At 37.5% G+C, this 20,437-nt stretch overlaps 1 protein-coding gene across 5 annotated transcripts in view; it reads right to left on the bottom strand.

The window, feature by feature from the left end:
- The window catches only part of Tbx15 (T-box transcription factor 15), a 110,454-nt gene that overhangs the window by 46,036 nt on the left and 43,981 nt on the right, over positions 1-20,437 (bottom strand). For 4 of the 5 annotated variants that reach the window (XM_020176931.2, XM_074050660.1, XM_074050657.1 and 1 more), the window contains 3 exons: positions 8,962-9,175; positions 2,583-2,684; positions 789-960 (listed from right to left, as the gene is read on the bottom strand). In XM_020176931.2, the coding sequence (XP_020032520.2) occupies positions 789-960; positions 2,583-2,684; positions 8,962-9,175 (488 nt within the window). Of the gene's footprint in view, positions 1-788; positions 961-2,582; positions 2,685-8,961; positions 9,176-11,628; positions 11,725-20,437 lie in introns of those variants that run through there. The other variant, XM_074050658.1, reaches the window with a different exon arrangement.

Here is a 20,437-nt window from a genome sequence, read left to right as displayed (position 1 = left end):
GGTAGATGTAATGTACTTGTTTTAATTGGGGAATTGATGAATAACTGTTTTAGTACCAAAAGATAACACTCCACTCAAAATTCTGAGAACCTCTGCCATGTGATAAGTTGTTCCTTCCAGCTTCAAATTTTCAACATGGCTCCATGCTGTCTCTAAATTCTGCACATTATTATTTATGCTCATTATTGAATTCATGGGCATTCTTTTATGTCATGTGAGTGTGAGTAATGTATGTGTGTTCTCACTTCCTCAGAAAATTGTCATTTCCTTAAAGAAAGAAGTTATAGTTTTAGCTTCTTCAATCTTTCCATAGCAACCAGTGTGGATGCTGGTAGTGAGTGAAAATTCAGTTCGTGTTTTATCACTAGAGATAAATCAATAATATCAGTTGCTTCCAATATCCCTGCAGAGCCTTAAGATGTAGTCTTCTCTTATAAATTCATAAATTTCTTAACGAGTCAGCCAAAACTGTCCTTCCTTCACTTCTTTCCCTGAGTTTACTGGCATTGTCTAATTTGTCTTATGTTTCTGTCTTGCCTCTTGATGAAACTGCAAATCCCTAGAGCAAAAGGACTTTATCTGATAAGCATAAGCTGATACATTGCAGATGTTTGCTAAATGTTAGATGTATAATAAACAAAATTGAACTGGAGAAAAAACTTTTATGCGTACTTACTTTAAATGACTTAAACTGGCATAAAGATTCTTAGCTTATCTATTTGAAGGAGCCTGGTCGGCTCTAAAGCAAAGGAGAAAGAAGGAGGAAAGGCAGAGTATGATTGACTCACATGGCCTTGATCATCCAGTTCATTGTTGGTCAGCTTGAGTTTGTCGAAACTGACCACCTGCCTCATCCAGGTGTCTCCAGAAGCTAGGGAATCGGGGTGTATATAAACCCTGGGAGGCACAGGAGAGTCAGCATTGCCAGCTACCATCCACTTGGAGCTATGATACACATATCTGGGATGGAGAGGGAGAAAGGAAATTTCAGAGAGATATAGAGATGCCCAAGAAAACGAGTAGAGACAGACAGGAATAAGGAGAGACAGAGATGACAACAGTGGAGAAGTAATAGGAATGACAATATAAATGGAAAAAACAGAGGGAAGAAAACAGGGGAAATGAGATAAGATGGAAATGGACAATGAGATGCGATGGGGGAGGGCACAGAAGTGTTGAAGTTAATGATCAAAGCTACAGCTCTCAAGAGGAAAACATTCTCACAGTCCTTTTTCTTTCTTCTCCTCTACTTCTCATGCACCCCTGTGTGCACACAGGCATCCAAAACCCACATGTCTAGCTAAGGGAAAGGTATTTTACTGCAACCTTTCACCTTTCAAATGCAAACCATATAATCCCTTGGCCACTTGTTCAGGATTTTGTTCCTTATTAAAAACATCTTCCATATTGTCCTATAAAATGTAGCCATGTGCAGAGACCCTCGCAGCCTCTCAGTCATTAACCATTTCCTTGCTAAGAGCCAGAATTCTGAGGCATTTTCTATGAAAATGAGGTGCAAGCATTCCCAAAAACATCATGAAATCTTCCCAGTTAGTGTTTGCTTTGATGAACCTGGTGTGGAAATTCATCGCCTTTCACATTATTTCTCATGAAGACACTGAACATGAGATGTTGATAACAGCAAAAGAAGTCAGCTTTCTGGACATTGCCAATTTTTCTGTTGTCCTCAGGATCTACCTCCAGGGATTGACACTTTGTTGTTTCTTAGTTCTAAAGGACCACATGGGTCCCATATTCCAGGAAAGAGAGGCACTCAGCCCAAATTACAACTCCCAAGATCTTCTAAAACAGACCAAAAGCATCTTCGCTCCTAAGTCTTACAATCTGGCCCATGTCTCTCCTCCTACCACACCAGTCCTGGATTCCCCATCCATCTCTCACTTCCAGATCCACAGGTGTAGGGCTAAGTTCTCAGAATTTATGTATTTTAAAAATAAGCCATGATTCACTGATTTGACTGAAGTCTCAAGTGATCAAATAAGCCACAACTTGTTCTAATAAGAACAACATGCAAGCCATCCAAGTGACTTGGAGACTCCATTGGCTTTTAACAATTTAAGGGAAAGTTATTTAGCAAACTCACTTATATCTGTAGGAAGGCCAATAATTCTCCCTAACTAGATGTTCTTCTTGAGGTTTTACCCAATTCTCCTATTCTCCATTATGTCTGGAGTCCCATCAGATGTATGATTGAATATACTGCACTGATTCCCTCATCCTACCTCACTTAGTATTTCACAAACCAAATCCTTCAATATGTTAGTAACTTTTAATGTTAACTGAATTAATTTCAGACCCAATACATGTTTAATTTTTGCTGCCCTGGTAATAAGATAAAATTCTATTCTGTCCAGAGACATAGGAGGATTTGAGACCAGACTGTTTCTGAGCCCTGATTTCCTATCTTTAGTTACTACTTTCTGCCTGGTGTTCTGCCATCAACCATTGGCATATCCTCTATCCTTGTTCCCAGTATTGTTAAAATGCTTCACCTAATGAGCTCAAAATCTGTCTTGGGATGTTGGTAATGTTCACAATCCACATTCCAGAGTTATTCTTACCTGTATCTTTTATTGTCCACAGGCACAATGTCCATTGCTATGTAGTACTGCTGGTGTGGGTCCAGGCCAGTGATTTTCACCCTCATGGCAGGAAACATCCTCCTGTGAAGGTGAAGAAGACAGTAAGCTCACAGAGGAGGAAGAATAGCAGCAGGAGTTGCTCACAGAATTCTCTTATTACATCTTCTGAGCACATCAAGGTCCAATGCCCTCTACTTCTCAAAGTTGGTTGATGTTTCTTTCACTTTGCAAATGATCATTACAAAATATGGTGGGGACTTATATTGCTGAAAAAGCATCTCTTCTTAACTTAAATTTGCCTATTTGATGATTCATACACTCAAGGATACCTTACCTTCCTTTACATTTTAAATTGATCTTTGATGTAACATACATGTGAGTATGTGTCAGTGTATGTATGCATGTATCCACACATACATTTCCTAGTAGCCATAATCTTCTTAAAGGTGGACCTAATCATTTATAATCTTACCCAAAGGGACTTATTACAATATATTGTAGGTGACATTAAAATTTTTGAGTGATGAGTTTATTTGAAAAGAATTACTCTAACAAAATGAGGGTGCTACTAGTCTCCAAAGGACCACCAAAGTTTTCTTCAATGCATTAAACTGTACAAAACTTTCTGCAAGTTCTCAGCTGTCGACGTGTGTGTCAGAGGAAGGACCCTGTGGAATAGGGAGCAAATGCCAAATGAATTCTAGTGGCCTCTGGGCAATACCTTGTTTCTACCACAATGGCTTGTTAAACTTGCCAAAGCAAGTGAGGTCAGGATATGGCACTTTACAACTTCTCTCATAATTGAAGAGAGGAGGAGGAGCAGCCCAAAAGAGGTATTGAGTTTCAACAAATCTAGAATGAAGTTTGCCATTCTTCTTTAGCCATAATAAAGAAGAAAAACATCAAGCTCTTTTGCATCAATCCAGACAAAAAAGTGCTCAGCTCAAAAACTGGGATTGTCCTGAATGTGCTCTAGGGTACTTGTATACAAAATGCCACATTAAGCTTAGCCATCTGGGGCTAGTTAGTCAAGCTGGGCAGAGCACGGTGCTAATGAGGTTAAGGTCACAGGCTTGATTCACATATGGCCTAATTGGCTTTGCTCCATTTCATGGCCATAGACCATACCCTGACCTCAGTCAGCAGTCTTGCAGATATGTACTGCTTGATTGCATGAGAGGCTCGCTATGCAAATCACACATTCACTGCCTATCCAGGAAAAGTAGCCCAAAAAACAAGTGTCATCTGGCAGTAACTTAGTGACATCATAGTCATATTTGAGGGACAATTGACCTTTTTAATTCTTAACTAGTTGCAGAAAATACTATATAACCATTCTTTTTTCCCACTTTATTACTTTACAAAGTCTTCTGTTGGTTTATAATTTTAGATTTTCTTCCTCTGACCTTACAAGTTTACTTAGAAAGCCTTATATTTCAGTCCTATGATGCGCTAATGAAATGTAATGGCAAGGGGACCAGGAACTAGAGAAAAGGTTAGATCAAAAAGAATTAACCTAGAAGGTAACACACACGCACAGGAAATTAATGTGAGTCAACTCCCTGTATAGCTATCCTTATCTCAACCAGCAAAAACCCTTGTTCCTTCCTATTATTGCTTATACTCGCTCTACAACAAAATTAGAAATAAGGGCAAAATAGTTTCTGCTGGGTATTGAGGGGGTGGGGGGAGAGGGGAGAAATGACCCAAGCCTTGTATGCACATATGAATAATAAAATAAAATAAAAAAGAAATGTAATGGCAAGTTACTCCTAACTAACATTCACTATGGGTTAGTCATTTTGACCTGCATTAATACTTCCAAAATTTTGAGAACCTTGGTCTATACATTTACATGCAGGTGAGTAATTTCCTTATCAATAACAATGAATTATAATGGTCCTGTGTGTATAAGTTATTGGAAAGCATCTTTCTGGCAATGAAGAGAAAGCCTCTCAATTACTACTGAAGGTGAAGGAATGTAGGTTCTCTCCGCCACCTAAAGAGGCAGAATTATGTTGAAAGAAATGAACTTCTGTTTTGATGACTTCAAGAAAAGGGATGTGATGTTTTTAAATTTAATACCTATTTTATCTGAAACCTTGAGGGAAGTGACCTTCAATGAAGAAGCTATCCACCTCTACCCAGTATTCAAATTCTAAAATTAATAAGCTGTGTGACTTTGGATAAGTCATTCAGCCCTATCAAGAAGACAAAGCAGAGAGACTAGATAATCTCTAAAGTACCTACCTGTTTTAAATTCTGTCCAAGTTTGAATATTTTTAAAATCTTTGAAACTAAAAAAGCCTTTCCTTTTTGTCAGTATTTTAGTTCATAATGTCAAGAGAAGTCATAATACTCTGGAGAAAAAAGTAGTCTTTCATATTTCACAAAAGATGTCTTGTGTTGGTTTTAATTCTGTGGCTAAATTTAGGACAATTTTTTTGGTCATCTAAACCCATTAATCCCTACAAGTACCTCTGTCCATGGTGCTGATTACACTAGTTGTGTTAATACATTAAAAAAATTTTTAATTTTTAAAAAATTTTAACTTTATCGTTTTTACATTTACTCACATAAGTATACATTGTTTGGGCTACCTCCTCCCTGCCACTACCCCTCCTTCTGGGCAGAACCTGTTCCGAAAAAATAATTGAAGGCTATAGAGACTGCCCTCATTCAGAATCAACAGGATTATAGCTTGGAGTGTAGGAAGAGATAGATGGTGACTAATATCTTCTGATTGATGAAAAAAGGACAGAGAACTATATGTAACTAACATAACTAAGAAACTGAAATAATTAAAATTGAAAAGGATACTGCATAGGAAGGAAAGTGAAGTGAGAAGAAAGAAACTGACATGGCAATGAGGAGGGATGAAGAAAATCCACAAAAGAGAAAGCTGTCTTGTAAAATTTCTGAGTTGTTCCAGAATTATCTGAGGTGTGTATTAGATGTATCAGCAACAGCAGATGGTGCAATCCAATACAGAAGCAAAGAATGTAGTTTCTAAACATAAGCAAAGGATTTCAGTATGACCAAAGAAGAAATCAAGGGTCTGTACTAGGAAATGTGTTGGTGGATTCAGGTATCAAAGGGAGTTGTTGAAATCAGAGATGTGCAGAAGAAATCATGAAATGAGTAACAAGAGAGTTGTCAAAAAGGTGCTCAAATGAACTGAATTCACTAACGTACAGAGATGGGGGAATGATGTCAAGAACGAGACGACAAGAATTCACAAATCCAACAACAAAGTGAAACCCCAAAATAATAATCAGAAAATCTTGTAGACAAAAAAAAATATGTCATATACCACCTCTTTCCAAACCAACCTCCTTACCAAAAAATGAAGAGTAAAAATTTAAAGATAAAAACATTTTCTTTGGACTGGTAGAGTGTCTCAAGTGGTAAAACACCTACCTAGCATATATGAGGCCCTGAGTTTAAACCCCAGTACCGCCAAAAAAAATGTAAAAAAAAACATTTTCTTTGAACTGCTTTGTTTCTTACCAGATTTAACACTATAAAATGTAGAAGATGGGAATACTAAAAGCTAAGCCATAAGAGATGACACCGAAAGTAATTTTCCTTCAAAGTAGCTCCTTCTAAGAAAGTAAACCACCTCTTGGTGGTTTAATTCACTACTGAAACTTAAAGAAGGAAGAAGGCTGCATAAGAGAAAGAAAATGAGCAAAATTTCTCATTCACTTTAACCTCATATTTTTGTGGCATCTTATTGTATTGGGACATGTCTTTATGTACATGTATGTAAACTGGACCCAATGAAAATGTTCTTTTTCTTAAATGGCCATGCTCTTGAAAACAGCTTACAGTGTGGTAGATCTTCTCCAGTCCCATGGCATATGAGTCTATGTATACTGGGTTTGAAAATTATAAAAAAGCATCATTGTTTGCTCAGTTTCAATTAACTACTACTATATACTCCAAAGTTTAATACAAGTTTGGTTTTATCTAAATAATTTTCATTTTAATCCAAGGGGCATGAATACAACCATTTCTTAGTGGTACAGAGTTATAAATAGTTCATACCAATACTTTAGAACTACACAGATTTATGTAGAATTCTGAAGCTACCTCTTACTACCTCATGTTAATTAACCCCCATTTACTCTTTGCATCCATGGATGGTATGATCATATCCTGTGATCATAGGTTTCCTTCACAGGATTCCTCTAATGCTTAAATGACACAATATATATTGAGTGTCCAGCACATAACAGATAACTGGCTATGGAAAACTGAAAGATGCCAATAAAGGAATTGCTTAACTAACAGTGTCTATTTCAAGAGAAATTGTATTTTAAATTTTTAATTATCCTAGTATTTATCTATGTTTTGCAAGAAATTCCACAAATCACCATTAAAGTTTTATAATAATTTTAAACCAACAATAAAACACCATGGATCAATAAGTAGGGCTCAGAAGGTGTGCAGAATCCAATTCTTTAAAAAGTATCCAGTTGTTCTAAATGCCTTAGAAGATATGAGCTGTTCACTGGAGAAAAGCCTCTTCAAGAAATGGTGTTGGGAAAACTTGCTATCTACATGCAGAAGACTGAAACTAGACCACTATCTCTCACTCTATTCAAAAATCAGCTCCAGATGGATCAAAGGTCTAAATGTAAGCCCTCAAATTCTGAAACTACTATGGGAAAACTCTGGAATATAGAGGCATAGGTAATTGTTTTCTAAATAGGATCCCAATATCCCAATAAATAAGAGCAAGAATTGACAAATAGGACTGCATCAAATTAAAATGTGTCTGAACATCAAAAGAAAAAAAATACGAGAATCAAGAGACAACTTACAGAATGGGGAAAACCTTTGTCAGCCATTCAATAGATAAAGGACTAATATCCAGAATATACAAAGAGCTCAAAAAACTAAACAGCAAAAGAACAAATAATATAGTTAATAAATGAGCAAATGAATTGAACAGAAGTTCTCAGAAGAAGAAAACACATAGCTAATAAACACATGAACATAGGTTCAATATCCTTAACCATAAAGGAAATGCAAATCAAAACTACACTAAGATTCCATCTCACTCCATGCCAGCTTAGATATCATCAAAAAACCAGATTATAACAAATGCTGGTGAAGATGTGGAAAAGAAGAAAACCTCATACACGTTGGTGGGAATGTAAACTAGTAAACTGCTATGGAAATCAGTATGGAGGCTGCTCAAAAAACTAAAACTAGATCTACCTTCTGACTCTGCCATACCACTTTTGAACATGTAGCTAAAGGAGTTATATCAATATATAGGAGAGATACCTGCATACCCACGTTTATTGAAGCTGTGTTCATAATAGCTAAACTGTGGAATCAGCTGGGGTGCTCAACATACAATGGATAGGTAAAGAAATTATGGTGTGTGTGTGTGTGTGTGTGTGTGTGTGTGTGTACATGGAATATTAGTAAACCATAAAGAAAAATGAAATTATGTAACATGCAGGAAAATAGATGGAACTAGAGATTATCATGTTGAGCAAGATAAGCCAAGCTCAGAAAGCTGTCAGGCTAGAGGTGTGGCTCAAGTAGTAGAGAGCCTGCCTTGCAAGTTCAAAGCCTTGAGTTTAAATCCTCCCCCAGAAAAAAGCCAAATATTAACTGTTTTCACTCAGTTATATAATATATACCCAAAATGATGGTGATGAGAATAATAAGAATAATGATAATGGGACATGAATGTAAAAGAGGGATTGTCTAGGAGCAGAATCATCAGGAAGGAAGAGGGAGAAAGGAAAGGTGGAAAGGATACTGAGGGTGAAGAGCATCTATCTGTCCATCTATATAAACACACATTGTAAAGAAGAAGGGAGGAGGGAGGAAGTCCAAGAATATAATGGAGAGGTGAACTTGTTCAAAGTACACTATACATAACTATGGAATCATCACAATGAAATCACTGTGTAGTATTATTGTATGCTAATTCAAAAATAAAATAAAATTTTATAAAGAAGATGTAATCTGCTGTTTGGGGAGAGCATTTTGAGAATATTGGATGGGGGAGCAAATGTTTGTTTCCACAATCTATCTTTTGGCCAGTGGGATACCAAAAGCCCCATAATCAGCTGAAATACATTTGTAGATGGGAAACACGTTCATGAGGATAAAGGAAACTTGGGTTTGAATGCTTGGAGGAAACTAGCAGAATCACAGTAAACACAACAGGACCATATTACCCAGATGTGCAAACGTAGAAAAGTAAGTTAACGTTGTTTTGACTTCACCTATGCAACCATGAATAAATGGTGGGGGGAAGAGCTGGGAATGTAATAGCTCCTACCTCTTTGGAGGCTTTGAATTTGGCTGTTCAAAGAAACATCCTTACCTGCCTGCTTTGGTGATGATCATCTCGGTTCCAATGTCGTGGAACCTCTTCCAGAGGTCAGCACATTGCAGTTCCACCTGAATCTCCTCCATGGAAGACATGGTGGCAGGCACAGGACCTGTGGTTCCTGAGGCCAAATCAGGGTGAGTGCTGAAGGAGCAGGAGGTTCGCTCAGTAAGCACCTCAGAGTCTGACCCAGTGCTCTGTTCAGAATCTGCAAAACAAGCATCAAGCCTGAGGTGAGAAACTGCTGAGTGGTCCCCACGCCTGGCCCTAAAACAAGGGGTCTGCAGGGAGGTAGTAGACTTGAGCTGGGAAGCTCCGGAGCACAGCACTTGGGGTATTTTATTATTTTTTTAATGGTTTGTTTTTCTGATTTACGACCTTCTTTCAGGTTTCATGTTTCCAACATGACATCTGGCATTTTAGTAAGTTTTAAGAGCAGCTAAAGAAAATTGGCCCACAACAAACAATATACAGAGTACTAATGTCACCATGCTGAAGGGAATGAACCAGGGTGACAAAATAAATACCAGATTAAAGGAAAATAATAATTGCAGACTATCTCTAGATGTGCATTATACTATTTCATCTGTTGTTAACTACATTTTTTTTCACTCCACACCACTCAGCATCTCTGTACATCAGTCAGTTATTTTTAAGCATAGCAATTTTCCTTACCTATGTATGCCCTGATCATCAAAAGTAATGAAAAGTGGTTTGGAATCTTTAGAAGCACTTTGTCACAAATTTGAACAAATGGTTTTTTCTAAGATCCAATCAGACCATTTTTGATGGGGAAAAAAAACCTTCTGTTGCAAAGCAAGTATATAAGCATATGGAAAAAGTTACTGGACAAGGCGGTTGAAACAAAGGAATAAATGAGTTCAGGAGACACCTTGATTGGTTTCTGAAGTATGGGCGAGGGAGCCGTGATCCAAACAGGAACCAAATAAAAAGCTGCCATGCTGGGCCAGATGGTCCTTCCTGGCTCTTCCATAGTCATGAAGACAAGTGGGGTGTGGGAGAGGGAGGGAAGTAGAAAGATGGAGAAGGCTGGAATCAGATTTACAAGAGAATTTTCTAAAATTTTTTAAATCAGGAGCCCAATGCCAAGAATTTTAAGTTGTAAGGTTTTCCACACACAGGTTAGCTAGTACAATTTCTTCAAGCCAGATGATATTTCTGTAAGCCAACCCACCCTTAGTAACTAGCATTCTGATTATTTTCCTTATAAATAAAACACATACTTATGGGTAAAGGCTGAAAACAGTAACATACTATTTTGACAAATAACTTCTCCTTTTCTTTATTTTTTTAAATTTACATGGAATAATTATAAGAATATACAAGTTAGTGTTGATAATTTGATATATGTGTATAGTGATCAATCAAATTAACATTTCCATCTCCTTAAATATTTATTATTTCTTTGTGCTTGGGTGAGTTTGTTTTTTTTAATTAAAAGTACTTTAATAATGAAAACATAAGGAGAGTATATTAATGGGGTAACATGATGCTTTCATGCATATATTGTGTAATGTTTCAATCAGGTCAAACACATCCCCTCAAGCACTTATAATTTCTTTATGGTGAAAATTTTCAAACTCCTTTCTTCTAGCTTTTAGAAATGCACAGAATGTTATTGTCCTCTTTAGTCACCTTGGTGTGCAAGAGCACACCAGATCTTCTTATTCCTAGCTAAGGCAAAGATAGCACACATTGATCAACCTTTCCCCATCCTGCTCTCCTCTCTCTGGTAATCCCTAATTTCCTCTCTGCTTCTATGAAATCAACTTTTTTTTTAGACTTCACATAGTAGGGAGATCATGCAGTTCTTATCTTTCTGTGCCTGACTTATTTCATCAAGCGTAATGATCTCCAATTCCATCTATGTTATTGCAAGTGGCAGGATTTCATTCTTTTTGTGGCTGAACAGTATTCCATTGTGCATATGTACCACATTTTCTTTGTCTGCTCATCAGTTCATGGATACTTAAGTTGTTTCTATTTCTTGGCTATTGTGAATAGTGCTGCAGTGAACACAGGCATGCAGGTGTTCCTTCTACTCACTGATTTCATTTCCTTTGTACATATATCCAAAAGTGGAATTCCTGGATCATATGGTACTTCTATTTTCTATATTTGAGGAGCCTCCATACTGCTTTCCATAATGACTGTACTAATTTATATCTTCACCAATAGCATGCAAGGGTTCCCTTTTTTCTCCATCCTCTCCAGTGCTAGTTATCTTTACTCTTATTGATATAGCTATTATTACTGGGATGAGATGATTGTCACTGCAATTTTGACTAACCCTTTCCTGATTATTCTTGATACTGAGCATCTTTTCATAAAATTTTTGGTCATTTGTGACTCTTCTTTTGAGAAATGTATACTTAGGTATATTGACAAATGACTTTTCATTGCTGTCAACTGTCTGACCTTCTTGAACATCAGTCTCTGACACTGAGAAAATCTAAGAAGAATGAGATCCTCTTGTTACCATCCTCACTTATCTCAGCTGTTTCTAGACCTACAAGCAATACACTGTATGATCTTTTATTTTTGTCTTTCTAGCCCTGACTCATTTCTTTCTCAAACTTAGGCACCATCTCTGAAGAGTATATCCCACAGCTTTGTCAAAATGCATAGGAAAGAAAGTACCCGTGGGTAACAAAGTGTCATTTGTCTTCATCTTCCCGAGTTCCTCATCCATCATCTTTAAATATATTCAGGTTGCTGCACAATTGAACTAAACTCCTAAATAAAGAAGAAATTCCTGATCAAAAATTTTAGTTTATCCATAACCACTAATCCTATCACTGGAGCTATTTTTGTTCCCCTTCAAGCACAGGTCTAAGATGGAGAGCTGCTGCTGAATGACAAGTCTCCATCCTAACCTGATTTAGATGGCTTTCAGCAAAGGTATTTCATCATTACTGAGCCACACACAGTAATTCAGATCCCCTAAGACATGGATTTCCAAATTTTCTTTTGTTCATGATATCCCATGAGTACCTGACATTATGAATATTGTGAATTATTCAAAAATTTCTCAGAACAAGATTTTTTAAATAGCCGTGAACTTACCTATGGGAGCAAAGTGCTATAACATTACCTTACCATACAGTACTATAATTGGAAGTACACATTTCCAATTATGGCCCAGCAGAAGTTTTAGACATACGATTTCTCCAGTGCATGTTCAGAAGGGAGGAAGGAGGAGAAAATGTATCACCACACTAAGTCATAAATACTTCATGATAGTCAAGTTAAGGTTGAGATTTAAATGGGGACTATGGCTAGAGAATTAAGAAATAAGAAACTCTACTATTAACTCACTATGTCATCTGAAGTGAAAAAAGGTGGGGGAGGATTAAAAAATATGACATTAAATAGATTAACAATGAACCTTGGCCCAGTCACTTAACCACAATTGGTCTATTTCCTCATCACGCAATGAGAACTGAACTGAAAACCTGTAGAGCTTCTCCCACCTCTGATGAATGAAGAATGCAAATGATAACCCAGGAAACCGCAATTAAAAGAATCAGATGTAAAACTGATTGTGCAAGATGGGTTCAGTGAGGAAAAGCACTGAGGGCCCAGATTCACATTATCATAAGAATTGAAGAATTGAATTATAGTTTCAGTCAAACAAATCAATAAGCACCTGAGAGCATGTGGCCTTCACTGAGGTACCATGTGGAAAATAAGAATCCCAAATCCTGAGGACTTTCCCAGTTGATATTGCCTAACTATGCTTACCGTGTACCAGAACTGTGCTAGTTTCTGGGAAATACCAAGTATACAGAGGGATCTCTCTTCAAAGCATTTATAACATAGGTGGAGACTGGGAGCAGTCATAAAATAATGAGAGATCAGTACAGATAACTACCACAGCTTTTCCCACCATTACTTATGGTCTCATAGAAGTCCAGAAAAGAGAGGGATTTGAGAGGGCTGGTACACTGCTGGGAAACCCATGTTTACTAGAAAGGAAATGAACAACTCTATGGAGATATAGGCAGTATTTACCTAGGAAGAGAACTTTCAGAAATAGCTCTTTGTATGTCTTAGAATCTCACATTCTTGGAAAGTAGCACCCAGGGACTTTTGTTACAGACTGTACACACCAGCCTGCATCTGCAATAACTTGCGAGCACCATGTAATTTTCTGTTGTTTGTTAGATATCATAATTTATAAATAAAATTTATGTTATATTTCATAGAGATTTTTAAAAAATAACTTTTAGGACTGGAGGTGTGGCTCAAGTGGTAGAGTACCTGCTTTGCAAGTATGAAGCCCAGAGTTCAAACCCCAGGACCACCAAAAAAAAAAGAAAAGAATGCAAAAAAAACCTTTTAGAAAAAGGCCACCTATGAGATAAGTTACCCTATAACACCCTTAAAATAGTAATCTCTGAGTCATTTTATTTTTGGTAAAAATAAAAGTTTAATCCTCTGTAAAAATACATTTCTAGGCTGGGGGCATGGCTCAAGTGGTAAAGAACCTGCCTAGCAAGCATGAGGCCCTGAATTCAAATCCCAGTACTGCCAAAAAAAGAGTACATTTCTAAATCATAGCTATATAAAATATACAGGCTAGACAGATCAATAATTTCATCTATTAATCAGTATATATAATCAGGTTATCTAAGTGATAAATTAAGAAACACAGAATTGGTTATTTAAGTCAAATTATGAATGGATATTCAAAAACACAATCAGTTCCTTAAAAATCAAAAATGCCTGTGTGTGTTTAAGTGCTTTTATTTTTGGATATTTGACTTCCTTCTTTCAGAAATAGCCACTAAGGACCTCATTTGAGGGCTGGGGGCATAGCTTAAGTGGTAGAGTGGCTGCCTAGAAAGCTCCCCACTACTGGAAAGCATCCACTTGGTATTATTTCTACCAAGGAAGTTCAGTAAATCAGGAACAAGTGACACTTAAATAAGGAAGTTAAAGGAGAAGCCTCAGAAAAGATACACAGAGCCAGTTACATGGTATGATCCTAAGGTCAAACTAACATATCTCTTACCATCCAATAAAAAAGTCCTTAAAAAACAGAGTCTAACCATCAGCTCATAGTATCAGTAACTTTCTATCCCTAGCTTATTTTTCTTTGAAAAATAGGTACTAAGTTCACACAACTTAGAACTAAGAACACTAAGTTCACACAACTTAGTGAGTTGAGGCTACTTTATTCATGAGTAGCAGTCAAGTAGTTTCTTTACTTACACTGTACACTTCTAAGATATCCTTCTAATTGATAAATTAGAAAGTATGTATGTATTATTATGTCCATTTTGTGAACAAAGAAATTGAAAGCTAGTAGACTAAAACATAAGTCTTCTGCCTTCCAATTCAATGAACAGATCTCTCCAGAGCTTGACTCTGGTCAAAGCAGCTGGCAATTCTGTAACACAGATCAACTATTTCAACCATCCCCACAACTAAAATGGCTTAAACATGTTTGATCTTGGCCAAGTCACATAACTATTCTGGTCCCCAATTTCCTTAATCTTTATAGCACAACACATGTACATTTAACTAGACGTGCTATAAAGTTCCTGTTAACTCCAATGCTTAATGGAGGGATTAGTGGTGCAACTTAGAGACCACCAAGTCTAACAACAGCAAATCAACCACAATAAGTTGATTTGGTTACCATAAACAGAAAATTCCTAAATTGCATATACTTTGATTTCAATGAGCACTTATATTCAAAATTAGACATTGGTAAAACATATTTTAGTCAGCTAGGTGATTTGAATCTGCCTTAACAGTAGTTTTATGAATCAGTCATTAATACAGTGAACAAAGCAGATTTACTCCAGTGGCATTTCTACTTGCAAGTGAGACCTTTGGAAGTCTTGTTGCCTCACGGGGCCTCAGTTTCCTTACCTTTACTGTTAGGGCCTAGAAGTCTAAAATATGATCCTGCTTTAAAAATTATATGCATATCTTTATATCTAATCTCTAATCTAATGATTCTATTGATGATAACAATGTTATTAACTGGGCAGTGATATAAATATGATCTCAAAAGAACTATCCCAAAGAGTTCATGGTTAATACCTATAGAGCTCTTACTATATACTGAGCACTCTGCAAAGATCATACACACACACACACACACACACACACACACACACATACCATACCATTTAGTACCATCATCAATAGATGCTAATGTTCAGATACATCAATTCTACTGGCTAAGGATTTCAAGCACATGAGACTGTACTTAATTCCATTTTTATTGCACCAAGCATTCTGCTTTGTATAAAGCAAGCTATATATTAATGGACCTAGACAGATAAACCAGGCTCTTGCTCTTAAGGAGCTCTCAATCTGGTAGAAAGGACATGAAAACTATTGAAGGAGACTGACCATGCTAGGTGCTCTTACAAAGGTAGGAAGCATATATTGAAGAAGGAGCAAGTCAATGACAAGAGAATTGGATAGACAGCAGGACAGGGTGGCTCATGCCTGTAATCCTAGATCTTGGGAGGCTGAGATCAGAAGGATCACATTTCCAGGCCAGCTCAGATAAAAAGTTTGCAAGACCACATCTTAATGGAAAAAAAAAAAAACTGGGTGTGACAGGGCACACTTGCCATCCCAACAACAGCAAGAAGCTTAAAATAGGTCAGCCTGGTCAAAAAGCAAGACTCTATCTTAAAAATAACCAGAGCAAAAAGGCTGGAGATATGGCTCAAGCAATAGAGAATCTTACAATCCAGGCAGGACTGTGTGACAGATGCAAGTCAGCTACTTCCATAAGACCTCTGCAATGGAAATTGGTTCTGGGCTATCAAGTTATATCAGGTAGCTTAGAGAAAGCTGGTAATGAAACTTTTCATAGAGTAATTCTAACGATGGCAGAGGCAGAGCACTTGGAAATGAACTAAGTACACGCTGGGCTCAAATTTGATACTCAGTCAAGAGCTTCAAGGGAATGAACTATAACCTAAATTGGATTAAACTAAAATTATGTTGATAGCAAACACTCAAATGAACTTGTTAGATGGCTTCAGTAGTGGAATGGAGTCTCTGAGCTCTTCATGCCCTCCAAGCTCTGTTTGGGAGATAGAAGGAGGTAACCTGAAGCCTGTAGTTCTTATGCCAACAAGCCAATTAAAGAGACTAGGCTAAGCATTCTTATTTCTTTAGCTGTCTAAAGCACTCTCCACCTAACAACCAGCACCTCTCTCAGAGATACAGAAAACCACAGCAAGGACTCAGGTCATCGCTGAGATCTAAGCCTTTTAAAGAGGCTTTGTAAAGAAGTGACAGCAGTCACTTTTTGTAGGATCTATTTCTTGAGAAGTAGACGAAAGCTCAATACCATTAAAGGTTCTGGATCTCCAGCCTGCTGTGAAGATGGAAGGAAAATATATAAAAGACACTATAACTAGACACTATATATATATATATATTATCTCATACTTTTCACAGAATCCTTATAAAGTAGGCATTATTGCTGCCATTTTGTAAGTGAGGAGACAGGCTTAGCATAAACAAAAGGCTTTTGTCATGTGTACGGCTAGGAGGTGTTGGAGTGGATATGAGTTAGTCTGACGCTAGAGTTGATGCTCTTTCTACTACACACTGTTGCTCATTTTCAGAGCTAGAACTGCAGAGCTGTATACCTCCAGGCTGCTCCAGAAGACGGCTCTAAGCAAACTAAAACATTGCCAATTGTTTGGGGGAAGGGAAACAATTCAAACCAAGTTCAGAAGGAATTTTCTATCAGAGCAATTATGTTTGGGATTAGTTTAGCTCTCTTTACCAACTTAACATTATTTAATAAGTAAGTACAAGTGTAAATGGGCTCTTTTGTTTTATTTCATTTCCTATCTTCATTCCTACCTAGGTAAAAGATCTAAATGTGATGAACAACGAAGATCACTGTCAATGTCAAACCACCCTTTTGCTTTAGTCTAGACTCATGAGCAAAATAACATAGAAAGTATGGTGTTTGGAAGGTGTTTAGGCTTTGAGAAGTTTTAATGACAAATTGAAAGACAGGACAAGGAAGCTGAAGTAGTTCCTATATGTGCAAAATTGGGTTAATTTAGGGACCAAAAGGTTTTGATGATCTTAAAAGGATATTTATGCTTGAAGAGAATTCAACAATAATAACAAAGTGAAAGCACTTTATAAAAGGAAAAGTATCAAATTAGCATGATTCTATGCCAATGTCAGGAAGACCAAGAAAAAATAAGAGCCAACCATGGGTCCTGGACTTTCTAAACCAGTCTTAATTTCAAATCTTTTATTTTCCCCATAAAATTAAAATTTGTGAGATCAATTTTTAGTTCAGAAAATGTTCCTGATGGATGCACAGATAAATGCCTAAATGTAATAATAATCAAAAATTGGCCACAAGCCACATGGCAATATCCAACCTAAATACCTTTTGTACCAGAACTCCTCCAAAAGTTGATTCTGATCAATTGGGTGGTCTTCAAAGTTTGCCAGTCATTTTTAAGCCAGCAGCTGTCAACACAGGCCCCTCTCTGAGGCTCTGGGCATCTTTCCTGGGTGAAGTGACACATTAGCTCATCCCAAAGTCAGTGCTTATTTGCTCTTTCCAACCATGACTTCCAACCTTCTACCACTGCCCCAGCATCATCCTCTGCCATTGCACCATTTTTCATCTGCTGCCATGGTCTCTTAATGTCTGTGAATTGCAAAGTAGGCCTTCCTCCAAAGGCCCTGGAAACACTTACCTTATACCTTGTTAGAATGTTCCTGCTGAGCACCAATAAATAAACAAATTCATGCTGTTGTCCTCAAAGGGAAGAACCAAGAAGCCAAGTTCTAAGCAACAAGTGCAATTTAACTATGATTTCTAGAGATAGTATCCTTGGAAATGGCAATTACAAACAGGTAAGTAGGATAGACATGTGAGTACAGCCAGGAACATACCATGCTCTCATGCTCTTCAAGTGAAACTCAAAAAATCTCCAGAGCTAGAGGCATAGCTCAAGTGGTAGAGTACCTGCCTAGCAAATGCAAAGCCCTGAATTCAATTCCCAGTACCATCAAAGAGAGACAGAGAGAGAAAGAGAAAGAAAGAGAGATCTCCAACTACACCAGTTTAAAATCCACCCCCCTTTCACCAACCATGCTATTTGATAAATATAAGAGGGGCCTGCCTTACAACTACATTATAAATCTTCAGTAACCATTTGAATTAATCATTTATTTTTTTCAGCAAATAATTATTATCTAGCCTGGGCCTAGCAATATACAGATAATATGGTAGTCACCAAACTAAATAGGATTATCTATGCCCCCAACTGCTTACAAAAGCTTTCAGGAGACAGGATACGTCCATAAGGAAGTCTAATAAGAGTAGAATAGTCAAAACCCAGCATAGCACCTCACACAATAGGATTTTGGATCTGAAAAATGAAGTTCTACAACTCATCTCTTTTCTTTCCAACTGTTTAGCCTTGAGCAAGTCATTTAACCTCTTTATGCTTTAGTTTTATAATTTATAAAATAAATGTATCATTAGTGCCTACTTTGTGAATCTTATGAACTACTAACAAGATGTGGTTATACATACATTTGCATAAGATACATTAGAGATATTTAAAGAATAGCAATCAATATAAACCAGCCCACATCTGTGATATTCCTCTTGTATCTTTTAGTGTCTGGTACCTATTATAAATTCAATAAAATGTTATTTTGCTGAATGAATGAATGAAATACTCTATGTTTAGCAAAGCAAGAAAAGAGATATGGGCAGAAAAGAGAGGGGAGGGTGGTCTGGTGCCATATAAAGAGCCTTGAATATTATTCTTCTGATCTTCTTCCAGGAAACAAATATATCCCTATAATGAGGTATCTCAATTGCATACCATGTTCCCAGTGAAATCCCTATTAAATCCCATAGTATTCTACCTGAATGGTAGAACACTATGGGCTTTTCCATCCATGACTGTGAGTTGTGTTAAACTGATTGGTAAGGAATAACCTTCAAATGAGTGCAGTGAGACCAATCACTTCTGTGAGTAGCAGTCACAGTCAAGCACCTAGAAAATACCCAGGAACTAACTCTCCTTCATATGAACCTGAGAGGCGAAGGTGATTATTGTCATGAAGATAAAGTAGATAGAGGATTGAGCCCTTTTACAAAAGCTAGCTCTCCAGGTGCTGAGGGAGAAGCAGAAAGGTAGAGATACTTCCTCTTCCAGGAACAGAACAGCTCTTGCACAGAGAGCTGATGTACCCCGAGGCTTCCCATATGCAGTATGGTGGGGCTTCCAGACATGCTGTGGGATAAAGGAAAGAATACAGGCCATCTTTAGAATCACACAGATTCAGATGTATGACCATACAAGTGACTAATCTTTTGTGAGCCACAGTCCTCATCTAAAATGGAAATAATCAAGATACCAGTGGCTCTCCATAAAGCCTCTGCCACAGAATATAAGAGTAGATTTTATTCCTTCCATCATTTGAAAGGGAAGTGATCATAAGGGTTTTTTTCCCAATCACTTCCTTGTTCATCTCTGAAATGGAGAAAGAAAGTTTGTGTCCTTCCAAATTAAGAAAAGCATATCCAAACGTACGATGGGGAAAAAATCACAAGGTAAAGAAAATATTTCAGAGCTGGGAGCAAAAACTGTTAAAACTGAATGGTGTTAGGAGAAATGGTAAAAGGACAGAAGGACAGATAACATAGAAACAATGAAAATGCATGTAAGAAAGAATGGCTTTATGTGGCTCTACTTAAGTGATGATCTCCTGGTCCATGCCAGCTGCTACACTATTTGAGAAGGGAAATGACTAGGTCTGAAAGAAGCAAGAAGAAGGCAGACTGCTGACAAATGACTTATGTTGGATCTTCAGTAAGGAATGGGTAGCAAAATCTAGTCTGAAACAGAGAATGTAACAAAAGCTAAAGACAGAGCCCAAGGGAGACACAGACAAGAGCTGGGAGGCTGCCAGGGAGGATTCCAGCTGGACAACCTTGACCAAAGCACTCACCTTCTGGCTCAAGATAACTAACAAAATGTACACTGGGGAAGGAGTAAAGACCTCGTGGTTAGGTGCAGCATCAAGAGGCAGGAGGAGAGGCCAGAGGGTTAGCATTATGACTCTGCTTTACAAGTGAGATCACTGAGACTTAGACAAGGTAACACAGGGTGCTACCCACCCAGAAGTATTAGAGAGGAGAAAAGTACACAGGTCATTTTTACTCCAAACCTGAACTCATTCACCATCCCACAGCACCTTCAGAAACTCTAAAATCAACTATTTTGATAGCAGAAAAGAGTCCATTTTGGGGACACAAGGCAAGCATTGAAGTTGAGTTACTGACATTAATTGCATTGTCTTTATATTTACAATTCCCCAACCCAACTTAAGACATTTGCAAAATTTAGAACCCTATCCTCACACCTGATGTCCCCAGGCCACCTCTTGAGTCTATCCTGATATTTTT

This window comes from Castor canadensis, chromosome 12, assembly GCF_047511655.1.
Source record: "Castor canadensis chromosome 12, mCasCan1.hap1v2, whole genome shotgun sequence".
NCBI lineage: Eukaryota > Metazoa > Chordata > Mammalia > Rodentia > Castoridae > Castor > Castor canadensis.
The sequence above is the reverse complement of the archived record's forward strand: the minus strand, read 5'-3'. Positions and strand labels throughout refer to the sequence as shown.